General features: G+C 35.6%; 1 protein-coding gene across 4 annotated transcripts in view; it reads left to right on the top strand.

Annotated features, from left to right (window-relative positions):
• The window catches only part of SEMA3D (semaphorin 3D), a 201,910-nt gene that overhangs the window by 88,693 nt on the left and 87,343 nt on the right, over nucleotides 1-25,874 (top strand). For all 4 annotated transcript variants that reach the window (XM_032304901.1, XM_032304902.1, XM_032304903.1 and 1 more), the window contains 2 exons: nucleotides 5,940-6,100; nucleotides 23,785-23,847. In XM_032304901.1, coding sequence (XP_032160792.1) covers nucleotides 5,940-6,100; nucleotides 23,785-23,847 — 224 coding nt within the window. The remainder of the gene's footprint in view (nucleotides 1-5,939; nucleotides 6,101-23,784; nucleotides 23,848-25,874) is intronic.

A 25,874-nucleotide genomic window follows, 5' to 3' on the forward strand; every position in this document is an offset into this window, starting at 1 on the left:
GTCAAGAAGGAATCCATAGAAGGAATCTTTAGATACTAACAACATGAAAGCCTTGGGGATTCAGAGATCAAGGGAGGAAAGCTGAATTTATGGGGAAGACAGGAATAAAAACTTCTTTACTTCTTTACTCAGACAGCTCTTCAAAGAACGCGCTAGAGAGGTGACCGTATTTCAAGAAACCTCAGAACAGCCTTACTGATATAATGGTGATTTCCTTCCAAGACAAGTAGAGTGGGTGTGATAAGGTTTTGTGCTGAATATTTTGAGATGTAGGGAAAAGCAATCAAGTTTTGATCTGGGCCCATTTTGCGTTGAAAGCTTTCTGTGCTGAGGAATTCTATTCCTTACATTGGAGTAGATTAGAAATTGACTTACCTCAAAGGTGATTTTCTTTTAAGCCCATGAAGTTCTGCCTTTAATAACTTTGATTATCTTCTTATAAAAATAATCTGTTAAGTGTTCTTCTTTAAAGGTTATGGGAAGCCATTTTTTAGCTACATTGTCTTCTTGTAAGAGAAACTGTCAACTCCACCCTGTTCAGGATTTCTGGCAATAAATGTGATTTCAAGGGTATGGGATCTTGTTCACTTAACAAACATTGAGGAAGTCTGTCTTGCTTAATCCTAAATTTATTAGATTCAAAGTGACTAACCACTCCCTTCCTTTCTGGGGTGAAGAGGAAGAATGTAGACCATCAGGTCAAATGTTCTTCAGGCTGAATGAACAATTGTATTAAGGGACACTAAAAGGGAGATACAAAGAATTCTTTTCAGAACAAATGTTTATTTCAAATAGGGGCAGTGATTACGGGATCTGTAGCCTTGCTACAGCTGCGAGTGAGGACTTTCACTGTTAAGAGTAAATTGGTTCTGTGAAGCCCACTTAACCATTCTGGACCTCACTGCATCGGTAACACATGAATCTGACAAGGAATATTGATAGAATGAATTTCCTCCTAGTTGGAATTTCTTTATGCTCTATTTCTGTTCTTCCCAATGGTAGAGGGGATCTGCTCTAAGAAACAGAGCAATGCTGAGAAAGAGGTAGGTGAGGGAGAGTTAACTTGATACCTCCTTAATTTTAGCAAAGTTAGGCATAAGGTTCTAATGCCATGGAACTCCATTATTGGAAGGAACTTAGAGACCATTTGGTGTCTCCACCCACAGGTAATGATGGGAGAACTGAGTAGCATTATTTGGCTTGGTAAAAGAAAGGCAGATGGGAATTTTTTTCCATTTCACTATTAAAGATATTTAGCAGCCTACAACTTTACTGTTGTCCTCTGTTACAAGCATATTTTCATTTTTGTTGTGGAAGAGCATTTCCTCTGCGCTCGGCTGTCCAATCCTTGAGATTGGAACTCGTTGCCAGAGTCTTTGCAATATGGGCAGAGTATACTTGGTGGTCTTAGGTGAACTCAGTTGTTTGCCTTCAAAGTCAAGTTTTATAAAAGCAGTGACTCACTTTTTTAGTGCTAGAAGTGAGAAATTATTCAAAACATGGGTATTAACTACATCTGGGAAGTACACAGTTTCTGTGACTTTTGGACAGGTATCAGGAGATGTCGACGAAGACTCTGGATGTACCCTTCAGAAAAATGCACACACAGATACAGACATAGGAAAAATCATGTTATTGGTAGGGGTTTTGGATCCTCAGAACCATCCTGTTGCTCTGTGGTGGTTAATTGATCTTGGAACATGAACACTTTGTCTGTGTCATCATTTGATTAAAATCCACCATGGAAATGATGTCCATATTTACCCTAGTGGAATAAGTTAATAATCCTTGTTTCATTTATTTCAGAAAAAAATCAGCTTGTAGCTTTTCCAAAAGTATATTGCTAGACCAAGAGTAGGGATTTGAGGGCCTGGGACATTGAGAGACACTACAAGCTGAGAATAAGGTGATAGGACAATGAATTGCTACAAGAACAGTTAGAAGGAGTGATTACGGTAGATTAGGTCAAAGATGTAGGTAGACAGAACAAAGAATGCATTTAGGACCTAGAAGCAAAGGCTGCTGTCCTCTGAGGAAAGGTGAGGCGGGCTGAGTATGTACAGAACAGGCCTCTCTGAATGGCGTGTGTAAAGCAACACACTTGCCCCACCATCCAGAGTTTCTGTTCAAAAAGCACTACACACTATGGACAGTCTTAAAAATTACATGTCTGAGAATTGCCACTTTAGGAGAAGAAGAAAATAAACCTCTGAAATATATTGCCAAATTTTTAGTCTTTAACATTCATGAATTTTCAGCCCTCAGAGCCTGCATCCATTTCTGATCCCAGAAATCCTAGGGGTGTATTAGTTATAGGTGTGAAGATGCAGGGTCTGGAATTAACTACCCCCCATCCACACCCCTGGGTGTTGTTGTGTTTTTTTTTTTGTTTTTTTTTTTCTTTTTCCTCCCCCACTGGACTTTAGCTGTTGATCCTGTGGAAACAGAAATGAGTTTGCTTGGTTTGGCAGAAATGCAAGAAAGATAAGCTGCTTGGGGAAGACGGAACCTGTTCCAATCCCTGTCCCAAGGTCTTTTCAAAATGTATGCGTCAGCCTGAGAAATTTTCATGTGTAATGCCTAAGTCTAATTATTTAGTTTGGCTACAAAGGATTGATGAAGCATGCTTTAATCGTTTTGATGCTAACATTGTTACAAGGCAACATTAAATCATTTTGAAATGATAATACTTTACATTAGTCACTATTTTCACAGCTGTTTGTTCTTGTCACATTTGAAACTAAACCCAATAGAATTGGTTATAGTAAAAGAACGGAAAGCAAGTGACTACTTCAATTTTATTTCCCTGGTGGTACCAATAGAAACAACAAATGAGAGGCAAGATTCTTTAACATCTCGCTCCCCTCATTAGCATTGCCATAACTCAGGGTCTTACCATCTTCCAGAAACTTCTGAGTAGTCTCCTTGCTCCCACTTTTCCAGTTCCCATCCATCCTGAACACTGCAGCCAGACTTTTTTCCCCAACACTCAGTTAAAGTCTTTGTCACCTTTCTGTGTAATATATTTTAGTGACTTCTGGTTACCTAGATGATAACCAAACTCTCCAGCGTGCCATTTTGGGCTCTGATTATCTGGAGGCTGCATTGATGTCCAGCCTCACATGGACAGTATATGTTCTAGCATTCCAAATTATACTTTAATTCCACAAATATTTAATAAGTACTTAATTTGTCTCCAGGACACTGAGCTAGTGATTTGGATTCAATGATAAGTTACACACAGTCTTTGTGCTGAAGGAGCTGACACTGCAGAGTAGGAGACATATTAAAAATGCAGTGTCTGAAGGTCCCTGGGGGGGGGGGGGCTCAGTCCATTAAGCATCTGCTTTTTGCTCAGGTCATGATCCTGGGATTGAGTCCCCCACTGGGCTTCCTGCTCAGCGGGGAGTCTGCTTCTCCTTCTCTCTCTGACCTTCCCCTGGCTTGCTCTCTCTCTCCCAAATAAATAAATAAAATCTTTAAAAAAATTTTTAATACATTGAATATGATGTATGATGCCATTGTACAGTCCCGTGTTCTTCTGCCTTAAATAAACTTTTCTTTCTATCTTTCCTGTAAAGCTTCCATTTGTCTTTCAACACTATTATCGGTTATCATCTTCTTTTAAATGGTGATACACAATTACTTGAAAGATTTCTTTTGTGTATACTTGTATTAGAATTTATTTCACTTATATTGTATTTTGTATGTGTATCTATTTATGAATTGATCTGTGAGCCCCTTGAAGTCAGGGCTTAGTCATGACCACACCCTTAACAGCATGCTCAATGCCTAACTCGTAATAGATTCTTATAATTATTTGTGGACTGACTAGCTTTCTTTTTTTTTTTTTTTTTTATCGAGGCTTCATGCCTACTTAAAGTGTGGAGTCCAACCAATGTGGGGCTTGAACTCATGACCATGAGATTAAGACCTGAGCTGAGACAAGAGTTGGACACTTATCTGAATGAGTTACCCAGGCACCCCCTGAATAGCTTTTTAATATTAGTCCAGTTTTATTAAAAAAAAAATACAGAGGAATTCTCATCTTCACAACTCAGGTTTAAGGGAAGGCAAGATAACATTCTTCTTTCATAGAACTTACTTTGCCCAAGCTGAAATTTAATAATCGTACTCAAAGTAACAGTCAATATTTATTGAACTTTTCCTATCTTCAAGCTATTGTTTTAAGAACCTTATATAAATGATCTCTTTTAATCATCCTAACAATTATATGAGCTGGGAAATATAATGACTTCTTCTTCATAGATTTTGTAGAAAGTTTAAAAAATACATCATCACGATTGTAATCACTGATAGTTATATAGAACCTAATGAGTGCTGGGCACCATTCTGATGCTGATCATATATGAAGTCCTTTATTCCTCACAGCTCCATGATTTATTAACAGCTTATATTATTCACTCCTCATTTCTGCTTTATGGTTAGTATGGAATGTTTATTGGATATGAGTCCTACAAAAATAAGCTTATGTATTTGTAGATGCTAGAAAATATTATTCCATGTGTCTCTGGTCTGAAAACCTGTTAAAGTTATATCAAGCTTAATAGAAAATAATTAATGTAGAGTTCAGACTTCTATCCAGTGTACATAAAGCATGATTCATGAACATTAATAAGACCATATTTGCCTGAGAATTCAGATAGTATTATATCTTCTCCAGCATAGAGTCTCATGGTTTGTCAAAACTAAGATCAAAATCTGTCTTGCTGAATAAGGGAAATAACATTTAACCACTATAAATTAGTAAATTAGTAAAAAGAAAAAAGTGAAATAATAATAAAGCCTGCAGTTGGTATATGGAATATATAGACTTTAAATTTCAAAGACTCAAAGATCCCTTTTACAGAGGTTAAACAATGCCATGATACATTTTAGAAGTATCTTTATACCTATTCTGAGACATCGTCTTTTCATATTTTTCTCATCAATTAATAATGACTTACTTGAAAATAATGCTTTAGTTTTAAAGTCCAGCAATATCTAATGGACTTTAATAAGGAATGAGTGATATTATTACTTTATTGGTATTCAATATTATACAGTTGTAGAAAATGAGAAGCTAAGACAAATACTTGAGGCAAAATCTGTTGAAAAGATTTGGATTTCTATAAACCCAGACCTAGATTTAAATAAGTCTGTCCATATCACAACTGTGACTGAAAAAAAGAATTAGGACATATAGACACGTGTCAAAGAGAAATGAAGACTGGGACTGAGGTTACATTATCAACTTTACCACCACGTGACATTGTGACTTTAGGGCATGTGGCTTCACCTTGGAGGAATTAAATACCTTCATTTATAAAATCATGATTTAGTATTAATTGAGTTTCAAGGTCCCTTCCTGCTTTACAGTTTTGATCCCGATACTGGTTTAGTGTCATATATCTTTCAGAATCCATTTTCTCGGATTTGGCTACTTTGTTTACTTTCTGAATACATGAACTAGGAAGAGTATAATCCTCCAAACTCACCCATGAGTCTTAATGTTATCAAAAGTAGAGGGCAAAGAAATGCTCTGAGGTTTGTCACAATCAGTTCGATGCTAACTTTGCCTATATTAATTGATTAAACCCATGTGCAAAGGTGCTATATAATGATGCTTTAATTTATGACTTAAGAAGATGACCAGAGTTGTGAAATATTTTGCATTTAATTGCTTTGATTCTCATTTTAGTGTCTTTCATTTTTTCATGTTAGATCCATATTGTATCAATAAAATACAAATGTCATAAATCATATTGATTTCTACATGAGTGTGTGCTTAAAACTGTATGTTGTTTGCTTGTATCTAAATTGAAGCATTCATGCTGTATATATTCATTTACAGAGTGTGAAAAGTGTGTATTGAGGCAAATAAATATTTTGCCAATTAATTTTTTCCTTCTTTCTATTCTCCTTTTACTTTCCCATAGACTTGCTGCTTTCAAATAGCTGCATACCCTTTTTGGGTTCATCAGAAGGACTAGATTTCCAAACCATTCTGTTGGATGAGGAGAGGGGCAGGCTGCTTGTAGGAGCCAAGGACCACATCTTCCTGCTCAGTCTGATTGACTTAAACAAAAATTTTAAGAAGGTCAGTTTGTTTTTACAAAGTTGACTGAATATCCATTTATCTTCATCTGTGCCTTCCTTTTCTTTTGTTTTAAGTGACTATGTCAAATCACTAGGTCATTTACATGTCCAAAAGGAGTATATTAAAAGGACACCTTGCTTGGGCTACACGTTTTAGATTTTTGTGGATTTAAGTACATATACATATTCTCCGTTTAGAGTGAATAAGCATAGTAATAAAACCATTGAGAATATGAATGAAAGAGATTATACAAGAGAAATGCAATGGTTTAGATTGAAAATCTGGCAAATGGGTATTAATAATTAACATTTATATCTAAAGCAATTATTGCAAAATTAAGTTTTGTATTAACTTTCAATTAACAACCATACTTTTAAATTGGCAGTGTGACTATGGTGGCATTTTAACACCACACTGTTTTTTTTGTCCCCTATACTCTTGTATTTTCACTGAATAGTATTCTCCAATGGCCCAGTCACACTCAGAGGGTGAAGATTAGTAATAACCCAAATATGACCTCATGAAAAGCAATCTACCACTAAAAGAAAATATATGCTAATTATTGAAAAAACAAAAGGCAGCTGCTGCTGTGCTTTGCATTTGCAGTAGGAACATGGTACCCAGAGGAAACAGTGTCACACTTTAGGCTTTATAAATTATGACCAGCTGGTACTTTAACAAATACCATTATCTGTGCAAGCCAAGATGGATGTCAAGACTGGAAGGGATTGAAGGATGAGAAGACATAATCCTTGACCCATTCTGCATCTACAAGACATCTTAGATTGTTTTCTCTTTCTCTCCTTTTTCAGAAGTATTCCCACCACCAAAAAAATGCTAAGAGCCATTAAAGATTTCAGGTCAATAATTTCCAACACTGAATTAATAGAGGATTCTTTCCATTCAGAAAGGGCTATTCATCGGTCATCATAGAACTTTGAAGCTTCAAATAGCTTTCACCTCAATGACCACTTTTAAACCTCTAATTTGGAAATGCTTTTAATAACTAAATATTTATTGCTCAGTTATTTAATATCATTCAGGACTAGGAGATTTAGTCTAGATAGGCAAAATATTTATCTCCATATATATTAATATTGCTTAGTTAATGCCTGCATTAGAAATAGTTTTTTGCCTTTTAATAATTTAATTTTTAAGTAGTTCTCCTGCCCATTTTTTAGGTCTACCAAAAGAAAAGGAGATACCTCTTATGAATGCTCAGACTTGATAAAGAAATAGTCTTTGAATGCAAGTGTATATGCATGTATTAGATGATTCTAGAAGGTTTGAGGGTAAAATGTTACCAGTAGTTGTTCTTGATTTGCGGTCGTCCAAATACACTTACAAATTCATAAGATTATCTTCTTTAAAAAAATTAATTCTGTAGTTTGATAAGCTGTGAATTATGTGCTAGAATTTGAAAAGTTTACCTTCATTGTGCCATTATGGTTCCATTCCATTTATTTTTAAGGGTGTATTTTTTCCTTAGTAATTTTTTTTAAAAAGTGTATCAGAGAGCCTATTGATGGTATCAACTAATAGCTCATTCATCAATAAATATCTTAAGAGATAACTTCTTTTATGAAAGCCACTAAAGAAAATCTTAGTTTCACAGTTTTGCTTTAAGAGCTGCTACATAGCTAACAAAGCATTTTTCTAAATATGTCTCAGTTTTAGTATAAGAGCAAAAAGCAATTCATACTTTTAAGGGAATTTGTTCTTATGCTATTCTCTGCCTTCAGGGATTAGAAGAAAAAGTTCATTTATCTGAAATGAGTGTATTAGATCATTGCTTAAAATAAGTTCTGATAACATAACTTCCTTCTGTGACTATTTTAAGCAAATCTCTCTTTGGCTGCATTCCATCCTTGAAATGTGCTAATATTTAATAAAATAAATGTTTATGAAATATTGATTTCCCTCATGATACTATTGAAATAAATGGTTATTTGAACACATTGTAAAATTAGGGACTGTACCAGAGATTTTCTGCCCAGCTGATATTCCTTTATCTTTATAAAATGTATAATTCATGAAGAGGTTATGTATACAAAAGAAATAATTTATGTTTATGTAGGTATCCACATTGAAAATTTATATAAATCACTCCAGTGCTAAAAGGTACTCCACAGTAGCAAGTTTAAGTGTCAAGATGGAGTGCTTTAGCAGTGTTTAGACCTATGTGGTTTGCATTGGCTCTATGCCCTTCAGCAAAAATCCAAACTTCTCTGTGGAAGAAACCACACATGGTGGGACTCTGTGGGGCTGAAGGATGTCCTTTGTACGCCCTAGACTTAAAGCAATCTACAACATATAATTGAGTTAGGAGTGACTGGTTGGGGATATTTTTCTCTGGGAAATTAAAAAAAAAAAAGTCTGCAGAAAGCATTCATTTGCAGTGTCAAATTTTAGGATATGTGTTTATGTAAAAGTCTTTGTACAAACAAGGATGTGCCTATTGAAAAATGGCCATCATTACTTCATAACTGCCACAGGCCTTTAGTGGGGAATCCCCGGGATTTTTAGCAACATCCTTTACCAGATGAATTCAGCAAATATCCTTTGTATTATCTTTATTCAAAAGAGATTTTGAGTCTTCTACAATGAATGGTACAGTTATATGCTCAATAGTATTGATGACTAATGACTGTAGAGGAAGAGCATAAAAATTCAACCTTTTAGGATATTTCTCCTCTCTAGAAAGTAAAATTTAAGTACACCAGGTGGTTTGTTTTGTGTTTTAGGGTTTTTTGTTTTGTTGGTGTTGTTGTTATTTAGATTAGAGGGATAAGATTCTGATCTTTTCTTGACAGAAATGACTATTTCCACAGGGATTTAATAGACTTTGCGGCAAGTGTAAGCACGCATGGGGTGGGATACTTCTCACTTCAAGTAGGCTTTTCCACTGTTGGTCCATAAGGCCTCTCTCTTCAGCTAAGAAATACTCTGTACATCCCTCTGTGGGACAGGTTCAGGATAGATATGCACATTGATTGGACATTTCCTCCTCCTACCACTAGACCAAAACGAAATAGTCAGAACCAGCCCAATGTGCTTCCATTCCAAGGGAAGGATGTGCATCTGGAACCATTTCTTCCTGTTGTGCTATAGGTTAAATTCCCCCAAAAGCCATCCAGGAGGGGGAGATTAGTTTATAGGGTATTTGTCAGGGAGTGTTCTTGGGATCAACACGTGTGAGAGGGCCACTGGGGAAGTAGTATTAGAAAAAGAAACAACTGAGCTGTGATGCAGACCAAATAAAGCCTCAACTGACAGGCCAAACTGATAAGGTGGTGAGTATTTCAATATTTCCCTGTAGTGTAAGTGATAATACCATTCTTCAACTGAGTTTATCTTATAAAAGAGAATCTCCATTTTCTCCCTATCTAATCCATTCACCATGACCATCAGTGTTATCTCTTAAGCAAATAAAAATATGACCATATTTCTTCTCTGTTTATACACTTCTGGAGTTCTTGATTTCCGATGAAGTTGAATGAACTCCAGATTTCTGTTGACTTCCAAGGCGCTCCCTGTTTCCAGTCTTATTTTTATCCACTGTTCATTATTCCCTCACTTGCCATTTATTTTCTGCTTTCCTCCCTTCCTCTCTCTCATTTTTTTACCCAATATTCTCTGTTAGTTCCTTTCAAAATAAATTCCTTTCAAGTTCTGTGCTTTTGCTAAAACTTCATGAAATTGCCACTCACTTTTTTGCTCATCTCATTCCTCTGAATTCTCCAAGGCAGTTATCGAATTTTACCCTTCTATTGCTTTCTGCTCCCCAAGGCTCCGTTATGGTACAGGAATTGACAATCCTTTGTGTTTCCTACAGCATTTTGTATTTTAATATCAATGTCAGTTGTCCTACAGATAGAATTATCTTTATTCATTGGTATAAATAAGTATATCCCCCATCCAACTTATATCCTTTTTGAATGGGGAGTGAGCTATTTTCCAAGCATTTCTGATTCTCCTTTAGCGTATAGTACAGTGTCTTACACATAAAAGACACTACAGAATATGTTTCTTCATTGTTTTTTGAATTGGGAATTTTGTTCTTTTTCTCTCTTGATTGTAAGACCAATGTGTCAGGCTTAACACAGAAGAAAAGACAGCTAAAATTTAAGGAAATTTATTATATTATATAATAAGAATAATGTCCAGAGTTTGGGTGGCTACAGAGATGGACTATCATCTGCTTAAAGACATTATCAAGGACCCAGTTATTTCTGTCTCTTCTGTCTGTCATTCTTTGTTGGCATTATCCTTAGGTTGGTAGCAAGATGACAGTGACAATTTTAGGGGTCACATTCAGACAAGAAAATGTAAAGTGATTAAAGATCATCAGTTACTATGTCTCTTTCTTAGGATCAAGAAGATCTTTCTTGAACCCTCACATCACATTGGGCTGAAATAGGTCAATTCCCATTTTTGAACTTAAAATAAGGTGCTTGCATCAATCAATTACCTTAAGCAGAAGAAATGTGCAGGAATCAATTACATTGATCATTGCATTTACAGAGAGGGAATAGAAAACAAGTTTTCTGCACAAAAAAATTATTTAGGGACTCACACGTTTCTCATTAACTAAGGCTACCTGAGGCAAACAGATGTTTCCTCAGCCAGTCAAAAGGAAAAGTATATGTTGCCTATTTGGGGAGAATTATGAAGATTAGATAGTTCTGCAAGGAAGTTATCTGGCAGGATTTATTTTTCTTTTAGGACATAGCCTTGGAAAGTATTCATTATGAGAAAACATCCTTGAGGTAATTCATTTTTCAACACCCTACATGGTGAAGGTCAAAAAATCAGCTGAACTTTACTTTTCTTGCTTATGTGAGAGTTCATCTGCCACAATGAAAGTTCTCTGTTACTCTCTAATGTATGTCAGCTTTATGAACTCTGGTCTTCTGCAGATCTCTTCAGATTTTCTTATACTCTATAAGTTTTCTTCCTTCAATATTGTAAGAATTGGTGGGCTGAGGTTGTTGGGAGTGAGTAAGAATATAATTAACTGAAAGAATTAAAGACTACATAATTACTCTGTAGTATGAGTAGTTAGCATTATCCACTAAATGATGTGCAGAGAACATATTTTTTAAATAAAATAACAAATACCACTTAAGCATCATTGAATATATATCTTAACAGAATTATACCCTAAATAATATTCCTTTGATTTGGTTTTATCAGTCTTTGGGTTGAAACCAACTATATGCATTGTAGAAGTAAAACTTAGGAGGCTTTTTAAAAATATATATATTTATTAATTTTAGAGAGATAGAAAGAGTGAGTAAGGGGGAAGAGAGAGAAGAAGAGAGAAACTCAAGTACACTCCTCATTAAGCGCAGAGCGTGACGCAGGGCTCAAACTCATGACCCTGAGATCAGACCTGAGCCGAATCCAAGAGTGGGACATTTAACAGACTGTATCACCCAGGGACCTTGGGGATACTTCTTAGTGACCGAACTTAGTTACTTGGACTTCTGAGTTAATGAATCGTTGGGATCTTTCTATCTGAAAACGTTACTCACTTCAGAAGCATTTCAAACCATGCATGGGTGGAGTGAGCCTCTAAATCAAGATGTAAGCAAACAGGTCACAAAGGGGATGATTTATTAAATTAAGTATTTCTTTTGTATTCATATTATTCAAGGATTTATTCTTGGTTTCCTTTGCTTCTCTCTCTCTCTCTCTCTCTCTCTCTCTCTCTCTTTTCTTTCTCAAGTGGGCTGTAGAAGCAGACAGGTAGACCAGTGAGAAATAAACTTACTCTGAGACTATAGTTATTGTTTATTTTACTTATAACCCAATGGCGACTGGTATATCAACTCAACGAGTGTAATAATAAACAACTTTATTTTACTTCCTGCAATTCTTTCATCTATTCTGTGGAACTCTTCTCCAGATCTGTCTGGTAACTCCAGCAGGCTACCATGGTTTTCGGGGTTACTCTAAGGTAGTACATGCAGTTGTTAGCCAGCAATTAAAAGGCCTGGTCTGATGTAATAAAACTTTCAACCTCATGTAACATCAAACCTCTGATTCTTCTACCTGTTCCTGTTTGAACATGCCTTGTGAGGGAAGACTCCCGGCAGGGAGGTGTTCAGAGATTTGTCTTTGTCCCTACCTAGCTCTCCTTCTCTTCCTGAAGCTTGTTAAACACAGTTTATGACCCCTCTAGTCAAATCAGAAGAAGGGAAGAGGAGAGGGGTTCAGACAAGTGTCTACTCTACTGTCATTATCAAAGGGACCTCACTTCTCAACTTTCTGGCCTTGCCAGATGTTTAAAGGTGACTTTTCTTTCAAAGGCATCTTGGTGAGTTTTGGGGGGAATTTCCTCTTTCTGGAGTTCTTTCCCTCACAGTTCTCTGGATAAGTGTGACTACATTTCTTCTCTGACTGGTATATTCCCATTTTTTTATCCTAAGATGGATTGCACTTTAATGAGGTATTAACTTCTGAAGTTTTTTCGCTCAACATTCTTGAACAGGACCTAAGGTGACCTCATACCATCCCATTTTTGAGCGAGCATGGCTTCCATCTGTTCCCTGGAAAGCCATCATGTGTCTTTTCCTGGACACACTCTAGAAGTTCAGCCTGATATCAGTATAGCCACTGAGTCTGGTCTCTGTTTTCCCTGCAGCTTGTCAGGCTCTCTCTCACCTTTAGACATTAATCTAGAATGCTCCAACCAACTGCATGTCTAATAGCAGGTGCTTCTTGAGGTCCTATCAGAATTCCTTTCCTGGCACCTACTCCTCACACTGGGGGTTGTAGGACAAATTATAGACCCGTCTCAGGTGAAATATCCTTCTCTAGGGAAAGGAAAAAGCTTTCTAATCTCCAGTTTCCGAGTATTTATAGCCGAACATGGGTGAAATTATCTGTAGGATTCTTGGCTGCCTACATAAGAAATTTTTGCTTCTTGACCTAGCATTTCATTTTTGAATTTTTGTTCAGCTAAAACTTCTCTTTTAACATTTTGCCTTCCTACCAAAGCCAAAAAATGAACCCTCAAAATGATGTTGTTTTACCTCCAGATTTAATGGGCATCCTTCTTATATATCATTCCTGAAGTATACAAACTAGAACCATAGAGGCAACCGAAAGAAAAATGTTAATGTTCTTCGTAGTATTATTTGCCTTTTGACTAGTAGAGCCTCAAAAAAAACATATGCTGTTTTACATATTGTTTTGCATGTTTTTCCATAGATTTCTGTTGGAATCTGATTCCATTTTTCAATGATCTTCAAAATTGATCTTCAAATGGTTTTCTTTCATTTTGAGATAATACTTAATCATCTTTGCTCCTTTTTAACTAATTAAAAAATCATTTCTCTTAATACTCATTTGTGCCAGAATTAAATATCATATCTAAAATGTTCAGGGTTGCGCCACCTGAGTGGCTCAGTGGGTTAAGACCTCTGCCTTTGGCTCAGGTCATGATCTCAGGATCCTGGGATTGAGCCCCACATCAGGCTTTCTGCTTAGCAAGGAGCCTGCTTCCCCCTCTCTCTCTCTACCTGCCTCTCTGCCTACTTGTGATCTATGTCTGTCAAATAAATAAATAAATAAATAAAATCTTTTTAAAAAATTTTAAAAAATAAAATGTTCAGAGTTTTCTGGGTGGCTCAGTCCATCTGCCTTCAGCTCAAGTCATAATCCTAGGGTTCTGGTATCACCCACATAAGACTCCCTGCTCTCTGGGAGCTTGATTCTCCATGTCCTTCGCCCCCCCCCCCCCCCCGTTCATGCTCTCTCTCTCTCTCAAATAAATAAATAAATAAATACCTTTTTAAAAAATATTAACAAATAAAATAAAATGTTCAAAGAATTGCTGTGTTAAGTGAGATCTTTTAATGAGCCCTACCAAAAACCTAAAGCTTATTAGTTAACCGTATAGTTTTCAAGGAAAAAGCAGTAGAATACTTATAATTTTTATGTTTAAAGTAATTTATGTTTGTTTTTTAATATAAAAACTCCTAAATATGTTTCAGGGGGAGGGAAGTTTTCCTATGGATTTTAAAATGAAAAATCACTGTACAAAAGCAATATATACATTACCCAGTCTACCTAACATAAACCCATATTTTTGTGGAATAAGTTGACACAACTTCGTTTTGCCTTGCTAAAATTTAGGTCCCCACATTTGCTTCAGAACTTGACTCTGCTGGTTGCTTAACCACAAAATAATCAGAATTATTTAAAAGAAAACATTGGATAAACATAAATATTAAACACTTAACCTAGAACTTGCTTACGTTAAGAAGATTGTTTTTTTTTTCTTTTTAACAAAATGTTAGTAAGGCAATTCCATGTTTATAAATGTGACAGTCGTTTTTCTTCCACTTAACAGTCATAATGCAATTTTTGTACTATTTTTCTCCTTATTTAACATCAACTCAATATGTGATTATAAAAATTAAGTTACTTAAAGTTCATCACTGTGCCCCTATTTTTAAGCACTTATATTAAGAAAATAACCAAGCTAAGTGAGTTTGTAATTTTAAATACAATAATTTTTTAGTGGAATGTTTAAACACCCTTCTCGCATAGCATGCATGAAAAGCGCTTTGTTATTTCCCTTTCCTCAAGGAAGTCTAAAACAAGAGGGTTTTCATACATGAAGATCCTGCAGTTGCTTGTTTAATACTGAGTATAGGCAGAAAGGCTTTTATAAGTCTGAATGACCTTCTGACTCCAGTTCTAACTCACATCATGGCTGAATAAGACAGTCCCCTCTAATGCTTTGCCCTATAAATTTATTATTTAGGGAGAAAGTCTCAGAATAAATATCTGCTCATTTAAAATCAAAGGGATTGATAAAAAGAAAATTGCCACCTTTTTTATTCTTAGTTAATATTTGAAATTAAGAAAATATAAACGTCGGAAACCATGTGGACATCCCAATAAGTTAACTTTTGTGATACGGCACCCTGCTTAGTTTCATGATGATTAATCTGTTCCCAGTGCCTGTGAAGCACATGCTTTCTAGTAACTGTAGAGGTAAAACAATCACCTCGTTCATGGACGTGTTGGCTACCCAGCCTGGGTGCCCATGGGCTGGTCCCATCTGGTCACTGTCACAGACTATCAGGATGTGGTCAGATTTCTGCCAGAACTCTCACAAGAACTTCTTTCCTGTCTCTAATTTTAAGAGAAACTTTGCAGATCACTTTTCAATAATTATTGAGTGCTTACTACGCATGTGATACTGTGCCAGGTACTAAAGAGAGTAGGAAGTAGAAGCAATGTTCTTTGTCACTCAAGATCGGTAGTCACTAAACTTCAGTGAGTCATTTATTTAAGTTGTACACTTAGGAAGGTAATGAAGACTGCGACCTGTATGTCATACAGAATTATAAATCTATCCACAAGCATAATTGCACTCCCATTCACATGTGACTGCAGCACAAATTCAAAACTACTAGTCCATTCATGGGTTTCCTAAAACTGCTTTTAGGTATCGTGATACAATAACATTCCTCTCACTTCTTGCAATATATGATTTTTGAGCTCCTACCCTGTCTCTAGCACTCTTCCAGATGCTGGGCATCCAGTGGAAAATAAAACTGGTTAAGTCTCTGTTCTCATGGGGCCTCCAGTTTCTAAAGGGAGTGTTCGATAGAGACCAAAAAAGGAAACAAATAAGAAAATATCACATAAGTGTTGTTAAAAACTGTGGTGATAATCCTGGGCGGGGGGGGGACCCAACTTTATTTATTCATTCATTCATTCATTCAAAGTTTCTATTTCAATTCCAGGTAATTAACATAGAGTGTAATATTAGTTTCAGGCGTGTGATATACTAATTCAGCACTTCCATACACCAGCCTGGACTCATCAAACAAGTGTGTGCTCCATAATCCCCGTCACCTATTTCACCCGTCCCCATGCCCGCCTCCCCTCTGGTAACCACCAGTTTGTTTTCTGGAGTGAAAACTCGGTTTCTTAGTTTGCTTCTCTCTCCTTTTTCCTGTATGTTTGTTTGTTTTGTTTCGTAAATTCCACATAGGAGTGTGATCATATGGTGATCAGTGAAGTGGGGGCTCAAATTTACTATTCTAGTTCCATTGCATTCCATTGATCTATATGCCCAGGAAAGGGTCCCAAACTCAATTTACTTGCAAAAGGAAAGTGCCCAATGGATATGATAAACACCAGTGTATTAGCATTCAGAGACATTTGGTGGAAGAAGGCTAAATGTGAAATCGGCTTTGAGCTGAGTCCTAAAAAAGAAAAGGGAGAGTCAAGTATCACTCAAGACTTCATGAAGGAAGGTACATGGGCAGATCATACCCAAACTTAAGAGTAAATCTCCCCATCCATAACAATTCCGTGCCCCTTCTCCAACCCCAGACAGTTTTAATCATGCAAGCTCTACTTTTGGTTCTGTTGTCTTTATTTTTCAGGACATCATTCTTTGAGCTCAGATCTCCTACCTCTCTCTGTTCCTGGAACCCAGAGCAGTCCTTGCTCGCTTGGTTGTTTCAAATCCTTTACCATATGGCATTTAGGCCAACATTTTCCCAACTCTTTTTACAACTGTTCAAAACCATCTGCATTTTTAGGGCTCTGAATTTTTGTCCGTAATTAGGTTTTATGAATAAGTTGTAACTTTCCCTTTTGGGTATTCCATTCAATTTTGGCATGTCTGAATTAGGCCAAGGGCCCTTTGACTGACCTTACACTGGCTAACTTGAATCAATTATATTGCTTCTCCAAAGATGTAACAAAGAGCAGATATAATTAGAATTTCCTTAAGATGTTGTTATAGGCCTTATCATTATTTGAATGTTTCTGTAACTAAGATTAAATAATTAAAAATAAAGTGCCTGACATTTTCACCTTACTGGGTGATACTGTTAATATGCTTTATAAATTATGAATGAAACAATAATTGTTAGAGACATTGCAGGATTTACCTGTGAGTTTTTCTAACCTGTTTGTATTCAAACGGAAGTAAAATTTCTTCAAAGAACAACAAAAAACAAAAACATTTTGGATTTTGGATAGAGATAAGCAAATAAAATCAGTATAAGATAATCAGATCGGGGCGCCTGGGTGGCTCAGTAGGTTAAAGCCTCTGCCTTCGGCTCAGGTCATGATCTCAGGGTCCTGGGATCGAGCCCCACATCGGGCTATCTGCTCAACGGGGAGTCTGCTTCCTCCTGCCTCTCTGCCTACTTGTGATCTCTGTCTGTCAAATAAAAAAAAATAAAATCTTAAAAAAAAAAAAAAAAGATAATCAGATCATAGGTTGTATTTTTAAATGCATGCCACTCCCATTATATTTTCATAAGGAAGTTGATATTAAATCTCTTTTAAAAATTTGTTTAAAATGGGGCGCCTGGGTGGCTCAGTGGGTTAAGCCGCTGCCTTCGGCTCAGGTCATGATCTCAGGGTCCTGGGATCGAGTCCCGCATCGGGCTCTCTGCTCAGCAGGGAGCCTGCTTCCTCCTCTCTCTCTGCCTGCCTCTCTGCCTACTTGTGATCTCTCTCTGTCAAATAAATAAATAAAATCTTTAAAAAAATAAAAATTAAAATTAAAAAATTAAAAAATAAAATTAAAAATTTGTTTAAAATGTAACTTTGTCAGTAGGGCCTGTCTCATAAAATGTAACTTTATAACCACTGAGCATATGTAAAGTGACACTGAGGACAATTTTCATTTCATTAAAATGATCTCTTATTATACTGGTAATCTATATTCTATAACTCTGAAAGAAAAAATTTATATATATACATGTATGTATTTTTACTCTTAGTCTTTAAAAAAAAACAATTTGGGGGCGCCTGGGTGGCTCAGTGGGTTAAAGTCTCTGCCTTCAGCTCAGGTCATGGTCCCAGGGTTCTGGGATCGAGTCCCGCATCGGGCTCTCTGCTTGGCAGAGAGCCTGCTTCCCCCCTCTCTCTATGCCTGCCTCCCTGCCTATTTGTGATCTCTGTCAAATAAAATAAAATCTTAAAAAAAAAAGAAAAAGCAATTTGGAGGGCACTTAGGTGGGGACTCAGTCAGTTAAGTCAGAGCCATCTGACTTTGGCTCAGGTCATGATCTTGGGGTCCTGGGATCAAACCCCACAACAGGTTCCCTGGTGAACACTGAGTCGGCTTGCCCCTCTGTCTCTCCCCCAGCTTATGTTCTCTCTCTCTCTCTCAATCTCTCTCTCTATCTTTCAAATAAATTAATAAAATCTTTACAAAAATTTAAACAAAAAATAATAATATGGATTGAGTTTATGTGTCATCTTTGCACAGGTACCATGCTAATGACTTTTCAGACATACTTGTTTTGAAACATTAACCAATAAATTGTCACTTCCAAGTGCAGAAATTTTATAAATTTATTTACTTGTTTCTCAGAGTAGTTTTCTGTTACTAACTTGATCTATAAGATTAGCACACAAATTAAAATTAATTTGCAACCCCTAATTATTTAGTAGCGGTTCAATTAGTAGTTATACCCTGAATAATTATGTTGAGAGAAATTCTTGTTCATCTGGATCCACAGAAAAGATATGTTTGGTTTCTGACATCTGTTCTCCATGTGGGTGGAGAGAGCAGTGGTAAGCTTTGTACCTATTTAAGATCCTTTGTATCTAAGCACCAACTTTCCAAATACTGCTGTCTGCCAAAATGATAGCCTTACAAGCTGTCTCTGGCCCATCATACAATGTTAATTAAGAACTAGTGTTCCCTCAAAATGAAACCAGAGAGGAAGACAAACCATAAGAGACTCCTGATCTCAGGAAACAAACTGAGGGTTGCTGGAAGATGGACACTGGGGAGGGTATGTGCTATGGTGAGTGCTGTGAATTGTGTGAGACTGATGAATCACAGACCTGTACCCCTGAAACAAATAATACAGTATATGTTAATTAAAAAAAAAAAAAAACTAGTGTTCCATGGCAATACTTCAGGACAATTATTATGGCAGTTACGCAAGTAGCATCTCTGCCTCTGGTATGTCTCTTTTTGATAAATGAAAGAAAAATATCCTCGGGTAACTTTCTAAGGGAGACGTTCAGCTGCATCAACTTTAGGGGTATGTGTTTTGTTTGTCCTGTTCATACAGCTTTTAATATAGTATGACATTGCATGTACCATGCTCTGAAGTGCAAGGAAATGTACATGTCATTTTACTGCCAATAAATTCGTAAGTCATGAGAATATTAAAAACCACTGCTTCAAAACTGTTCACGTTACCTCATGATCAAGAGGGATTTTTATGGATTTTGTGGACACTGTATTTTTACTGAAATAATCAGGGCTACTGAATATGATAATACCCAATACTGAAATAATCTGTGGATCTCAGGTCCTTATTGGGCTTTTGTGTAAATCAAGCTGAAACTTGGGAGTATTCATGAATTTTGTTATTCTGTACTCAATCAGAGTTAGTATCGAGAGTTAACGTCTCTCTGGATGTATCTGTGTGCATCTCTCTCTCTTCTCCCTCTCCATCCACCTACAAACACATACACACGTATATGCACACATGCAAACGCTCACATACTGTGCACAAGTGCACATATACACGCACATATGCATACACGCAATTTGACTAGAAGAATATGAAAGTGGTGAAGGACTTTTATTATGTATATAGAGATATAGTGATATGTCTGTCACATATATGCCATTTCAAAACATTACTGAAAAACCGAAATATTACTTGAACATCTTTCTGCCAACCCCATATAAGTATATGGGTTTTTTGTTGTTTTTACTTATTGTTTTGCTTGATTATATTTTTAAATTCAATTAAGTGAAATTTTGCTTCTTTAAATTCTTTACCAACAAAGCATTAAAAGGAATATTTTTTAAAAGACCCTTTATTCTAATGACTAGGTGGTGAGTAAAAGAAAATCCTGCTATAAATCATAATTAAAGTGATAGCTTTTAAATATTGGCACAACTACAATGATTCTTTTTACCTCCTTTTAAGTAAATGTTTTGAGGCTGGAAGACAATCAGATATCTCCTAGGTTGTTATCATTAAGGTAATTCTATTTGCAATTCCTGAATTCTTGACAGCATTGTGTCAAAATAAGCCAGTGTCTAATCTTAATGAATCTTTATTTTTAAGGCTTACATTATCTTAAGAAATAAAATTATCTTTGTGATACTATCTTGAATTACTGTACAATAATAATGATTAAAGGATAATTTCTATTTTTAACAGGTCTAGACATTATGGGATTGAAGGTAAATGATGAAAAGTGAGATTACATTTTGGGAAAAAATATCCTTTATAAACAGAAATTAGAAGATTTATTTAAAATTGGTTTCTGGCGCTCAACAAATTCTCAGTGCTTAGGTATCTTTGTAAAACATTTACCCACTAATCAAAAACCTGATTCTCTGATGCTTGTAATTTTAGTCTTTTTTGCTTCATTAACTAGGATGACACATTTCAATTTATAATTATGTGACTTAACAGTCAATTCAACTTACAATTATAGGACTTAAAATTAATAGCCGAAAGTGTACAACAAAACCATTAAAACATCTTTTAGAGATTTGTATTCCTTTGCAAAGAGAAGAAAGGAATCTGCAACTCCTGTTTTTAGCGCTAAGTCTTTAAGAAAAAATTAGAGTCGAAACTATTAAGAGCAAGTAATTGAAAACAATGGCTCAATAGTCGGGCTCTGTATGTTGGTCAGCCACTCGGGGTCCTGTGGTGCCCCCTGAGCCCAGTGACTCCATCCTCTGAGCTCTCTGCTCACTTTGTATCTCCTGGAGAAATGCAGTTACTTTCTCTGTTTACAGAACTATCTTCCTCACTCAGTACCACACCTTGCCAGGCATACAGAGGGCCCTTTGTAATTATGTGTGTGTTGAAGGAATAATTAGTGAACAATACCCACTTTGTGCTAACTTTGAAACTTTCATTTAGATTTCAAAGAAGACATAAGGATAGCTTCTACATTTCATCACTCTTTAAATAACTCCCTCCTTCCTGAAGCCCCTACAGATATATTCAAAATCAATATTAGAAACATTTATCTCATGATTTGCTTTAACTCATCATCCAGTAAGCTGATTCAAGGTTTAAAAAAAAAAAAATAGAATCCTGTGATAATCTTCCTCCTCTTTAAATCTTATTTACTTAATATAGAAGAATTCTGTATTTTCCTTTTCTTTTTTTATAGAATTTATACCAATATGATATTTAGATCAGAACAAATATCTGTAATTATGTGTTCTAAATTTATTTCTGAAATGTGATTGAAATTTATCATAAAAAACAGAAAAGACTAGCATCTGACATATTTTAAGGACTCACGGAAGTTTTAATCTAGAGACCAAGTAAAACGAACTAAGGGTTAAACACATTGGCAGATCATGGCTATGTATTCTGCATACCCTTTGTTTTAAGTCCAATGAAATCATTATAATATTCAAGAATCACTATAATATTACAAAGTCACTATAATATTCAAGAATCAGCAAATACCAAGTTACAGTTTTGCAAGATGAAATAATTCTGGAGATTGGTTGCATGAAGTGAAAATACTTGATGATCCTGAACTATAAAAATAGTTAAGATGGTAAAATTTATGTTATGTCCATTTTACCACAATTAAAAATAATAATAAAAATGAATCATCAAGAAAAAAATAACTTGAGACTGGCTTCAGTGTTTTTGCTACTAATGGTTAAAAATAAGCAAATATACAAACAATTAAAAAGCAACTGGAAGAAACTTTCAACTTTTCCAGCAACCACAGTGTTCTATGCTTACTCTGCATTCATTCATTTATTTAGGACCTCATGATTCTAGGTAGATGATTGACTATTGTCCATCAGCCTATGCATGGCTCATTTTGATTAATTTATTCTCTAATCTGCATTATACAGCTGTTTTAAATTATGCATTAAATTCCTGAAATACCATCCCCAACAAAAGCTAAGGTCTGATAAATAGCTGTTCCTTACCACCATGTAAGCCTTCTTTTTTCCAGTCTGGAGCAACATTGCTCTGAATCCCATGTTCATCACTCTCTTGTTCTTTTTACTTACTTATTCCATCTACCCACATACCTTAAAAGTGTCTATTTTATTTAAGGTTCTTTTTTTTTTTTATTTTTAACATTATTCTGAGGGGATCATTCTGTTTGTAATTTGGGGGACTGTACTTTTTTACCTGACAAAAAATTGCTAATTTTTATTGCTGTGGTCTAGTTGTATTTTATGGCTTGCTAATTTTCAAAATTGTGTGAACACATAATTACCATGATTTAAACCATTTTTGAATAAATAGCATCTTCAGGTCCTTTTTACGAGCCGCATCAAGGTTAGCCCATCACTTGAGTGTACTTGCTGGTTCTAAACGTTCTGCCTGTATTTTGCTAGAGATGCCTAGGCACACCTTTGGACACAATTTGCAGCCTGTTAAAATGTGCTCTAGATGGAAAATCTTGCTCCTTTTTAAAATCTTAGTAATTTTATTGAATTTGCCTATTAAGAGAGTTTGAGTGGTATTCTCTATTCTTCTTTATTCAGAGCCATAAAACCCTAAAGTTTTACTATGAAGATAATACCATATAAATACTTGTGACTTCTAAGTCATTTGTGAATTCCACGTTTAACAAGTCTCTTTCGGTGCATTCCCTCAGGATATTTTCCTGTTTCCTCAGCTGTTAAGACATTTTCTGCTAACATTGGTGAGAAACATAATCAGTTTGTCAGGAACTCTTGGAACATATAAGCAACTCGGGAGTTAGTTCTTCTTGTTTCTTCTTGCCTATAGCTTAGCACAATGTTTCTTTCTTTAAGCTAATGGAGTAAAGTAACTATTTGAGCCTTATTTTGCAATACCTTCTTGACAGAGTTGCTAAAGTTTGTTAGAAAGAAAGAAAGAAAGCAAGCAAGCAAGCAAGCGCGTGGGATAAATTCAAGATGGTTAAAACATGATCAAAAGCTACCAACCAAGGGATTTGCTGCTCTCATCCTTAATCATTTCCCCAAATAATAATTACTATGTAGTGACTGAGACCCACTAGGTCAGACAGACTTTGGGTCATATTTTGGCTTTGCCGGTGACTACGTTTGTGGCATGTTACTTGACATGTTACTTAATGGCCGTATGAATGAGTTTTCTGATGTGAAAATGGGGAGAGTAACCCCAGCCATCTAATGAGGTCATTGTGAAATTTAAATAACATAATACAGACAAAAATGTTTAACTAAGTGACAGATGCGCCTGAGCTCCATACATGTTATGTTTGCCAGCAGACCCACACTGATCTTTGACTTGGTGTGATAATAATGCTTGTAACAAGTGTTGTTTCGTGCACTTCCCTGTACATATTTATAATGCCCCACTACTCTGGATAAGTACACAAAAACAGCGTAAATAGAATCTCTTACTTAAGTAAATGCTATGCTGAAATTCTATTGGCATCATGTTAAGATTTTATGGCCTTCTCAGCATAATCTACCTATATTAAATTAAAAGATTGAAATATACAAATGGATGGTTCTCTAGTTTTTCCTAGAAAATTTTTTAGGGTGGCTTTGGAAAATAACTGAATCTCAAGATTTTTACATCATATCTAACAACGTGCTTTTAGCTTGATATCCACTCTTCAATTTAACACTCATTTCCCTGATTAGAATTGTAGGGTGTTTTAGATACTGAGATTCTGACACACTGTGAAATGTTTTACAGATTTATTGGCCTGCTGCAAAAGAACGGGTGGAATTATGTAAATTAGCTGGGAAAGATGCCAATGTAAGTATGAGACTTTAAAAATATCTTTGTTAAACTGGTACTGATATGATAATAAATATTTATATTGGTTTTTATTGAATTAATTGTGTTGGTATATTATTTTTAAGACTGCATTAGCATCCTGTGTAAAGATTAAGAAGATATAAAATATTTCTATCTTGGCAAATGGAATGCCATTCTTCTTAGAAATTTGGAAATACTAGACTTTCTAAAGTGTTAATTCTGGATATCATTTTTTTCTTCACACAAATCTCAGAAATGCACTTAAAATATTAAAAAAAATCAAAAAATATACCCATAGGATTGTATATTTTTCATTTATATGCCTATATTTTGCAAATGCATACAAAATCATGAGTATTTTAGCATCACAAACATTCAACTGATATTTAAGTTAATTTGGATTAAAATTAAACTTGTATCATCCAGAAGAAAAATTTCAAGAGCTGACATTATAGAGAGACTAAGAAGGATTATAACATTCTATAAAAGAACTAGAAAAAATTCACTCTAAAATTTGCTTAAGCGTAGCTATATGAAATAACTTATAAAGGATAAATATTGAGGTTCTAATAGAAACTTCTGGTTCAAGCTGCCTTAAGGAAACCTATAGATACAGGAGACCTACTTAATTGCTTCGGAGGCATCCTGTCTGAATTGCTTTCACATTGTCCAAGTTGTCCTGCATTCTCCCCCACATCGTGTTGTCTGTTTTATCTCCAGCAATGACGGAAGAGTGCTGTGGCTTTCTGCCTCTTCTCCTCATCGGAGTGTTCTGATTCAGGCCAGATGCTCTGTGTTCTGCCCTGACTTCTTGCCCTGTGGTGATAGGAAGAATTGTGCGCTCGCTCTCTCTCTCTCTCTCTCTTTCTCTTTTTTTTTTTTTTTTTTTTTTTTCCTTCTTGGCAAAATAAATGACTTCCTGAACATAACTGAAGATGAAAAGAGGTTCTAAACTTTTCAGAAACATGGATATCTTGAGGCTTCTTGTGCAACAGGCTCTAATGTTGCTGTAAACACAGTAACCCAGGGGTATTAAGCTGAGCCATGCCTTTATATTTAATAACAACAAAGAGTGTGTGTTAGAGGAAAGCATAATTGGATACAAAAATTCTCACTTTATCAATGGGACAAAAATAAAACAACATGACACATGATGCCTAATAATTGAGGGGAAGTTTAGAAGACTAAGAATTTGAGGCAGCTGGTTTGCTCATCCATTTGTTCATGTATTTATTTATTCAACAAACATTTATTAAGAACCTAAATATGTACATAAATATGTGTATGAAAAGATACAGTTTTTACTGTCATGGAGCTTTTAACACATAGTAACGACCACTGCAACACAAAATGATCAAAACAAAACAAAAGAAAGAAACTTATGATTATGCCCTATTTTGTTTTCTTTCAGTATTAAATGTTATCTTTCAGGCACATTTATGTTAACAGAAATATATCAGGGGCTATTAGCATCAAAGGAAACAGGAAATCGTTTTTGCATTTATTTTACTTGAAATGAAAAAGATCAAGCTATTCTATAACACAGTCTTCTTCCTGTCTTATCTCTAATCTCTTCACCCTGTTTAATATCTTAACTGAGCAGGTGCTCAGGTCTGCAAATCCTCAGTCCTTTTTCTGTACCTGTAGGGGAAAAAGAGATGCATTGATTATGAGAGTTTTCAAAATTATTTTAATAACAGTACAAACATGCCATAACAACACAAATACTTTGATATTTTGTGTCATACCAGTACTGACTGTTTAAAAAGGAGGCAAGTAGGAAAAAGTGGTTTAAATTTCCTCCAATAAACTAATGTCAGTGTTCCCATGAGGAATAAAGACTCAAGGTCAAACAATCAGTGAAGGTTTTGTGACAATGTTCTCATTTCAGAATGTTCACTAGTTCTAGTTATATAGTAACTCAGTTGCCCTTATTATTAAGTTAAAGCAAAGGGTGATAAACTTCTCTGGTGGTGGTATCCTAGAGCATGCAGGACCCAGTATATGGAACCTATTCCTGCAAT

Source organism: Mustela erminea, chromosome 11, assembly GCF_009829155.1.
Source record: "Mustela erminea isolate mMusErm1 chromosome 11, mMusErm1.Pri, whole genome shotgun sequence".
NCBI lineage: Eukaryota > Metazoa > Chordata > Mammalia > Carnivora > Mustelidae > Mustela > Mustela erminea.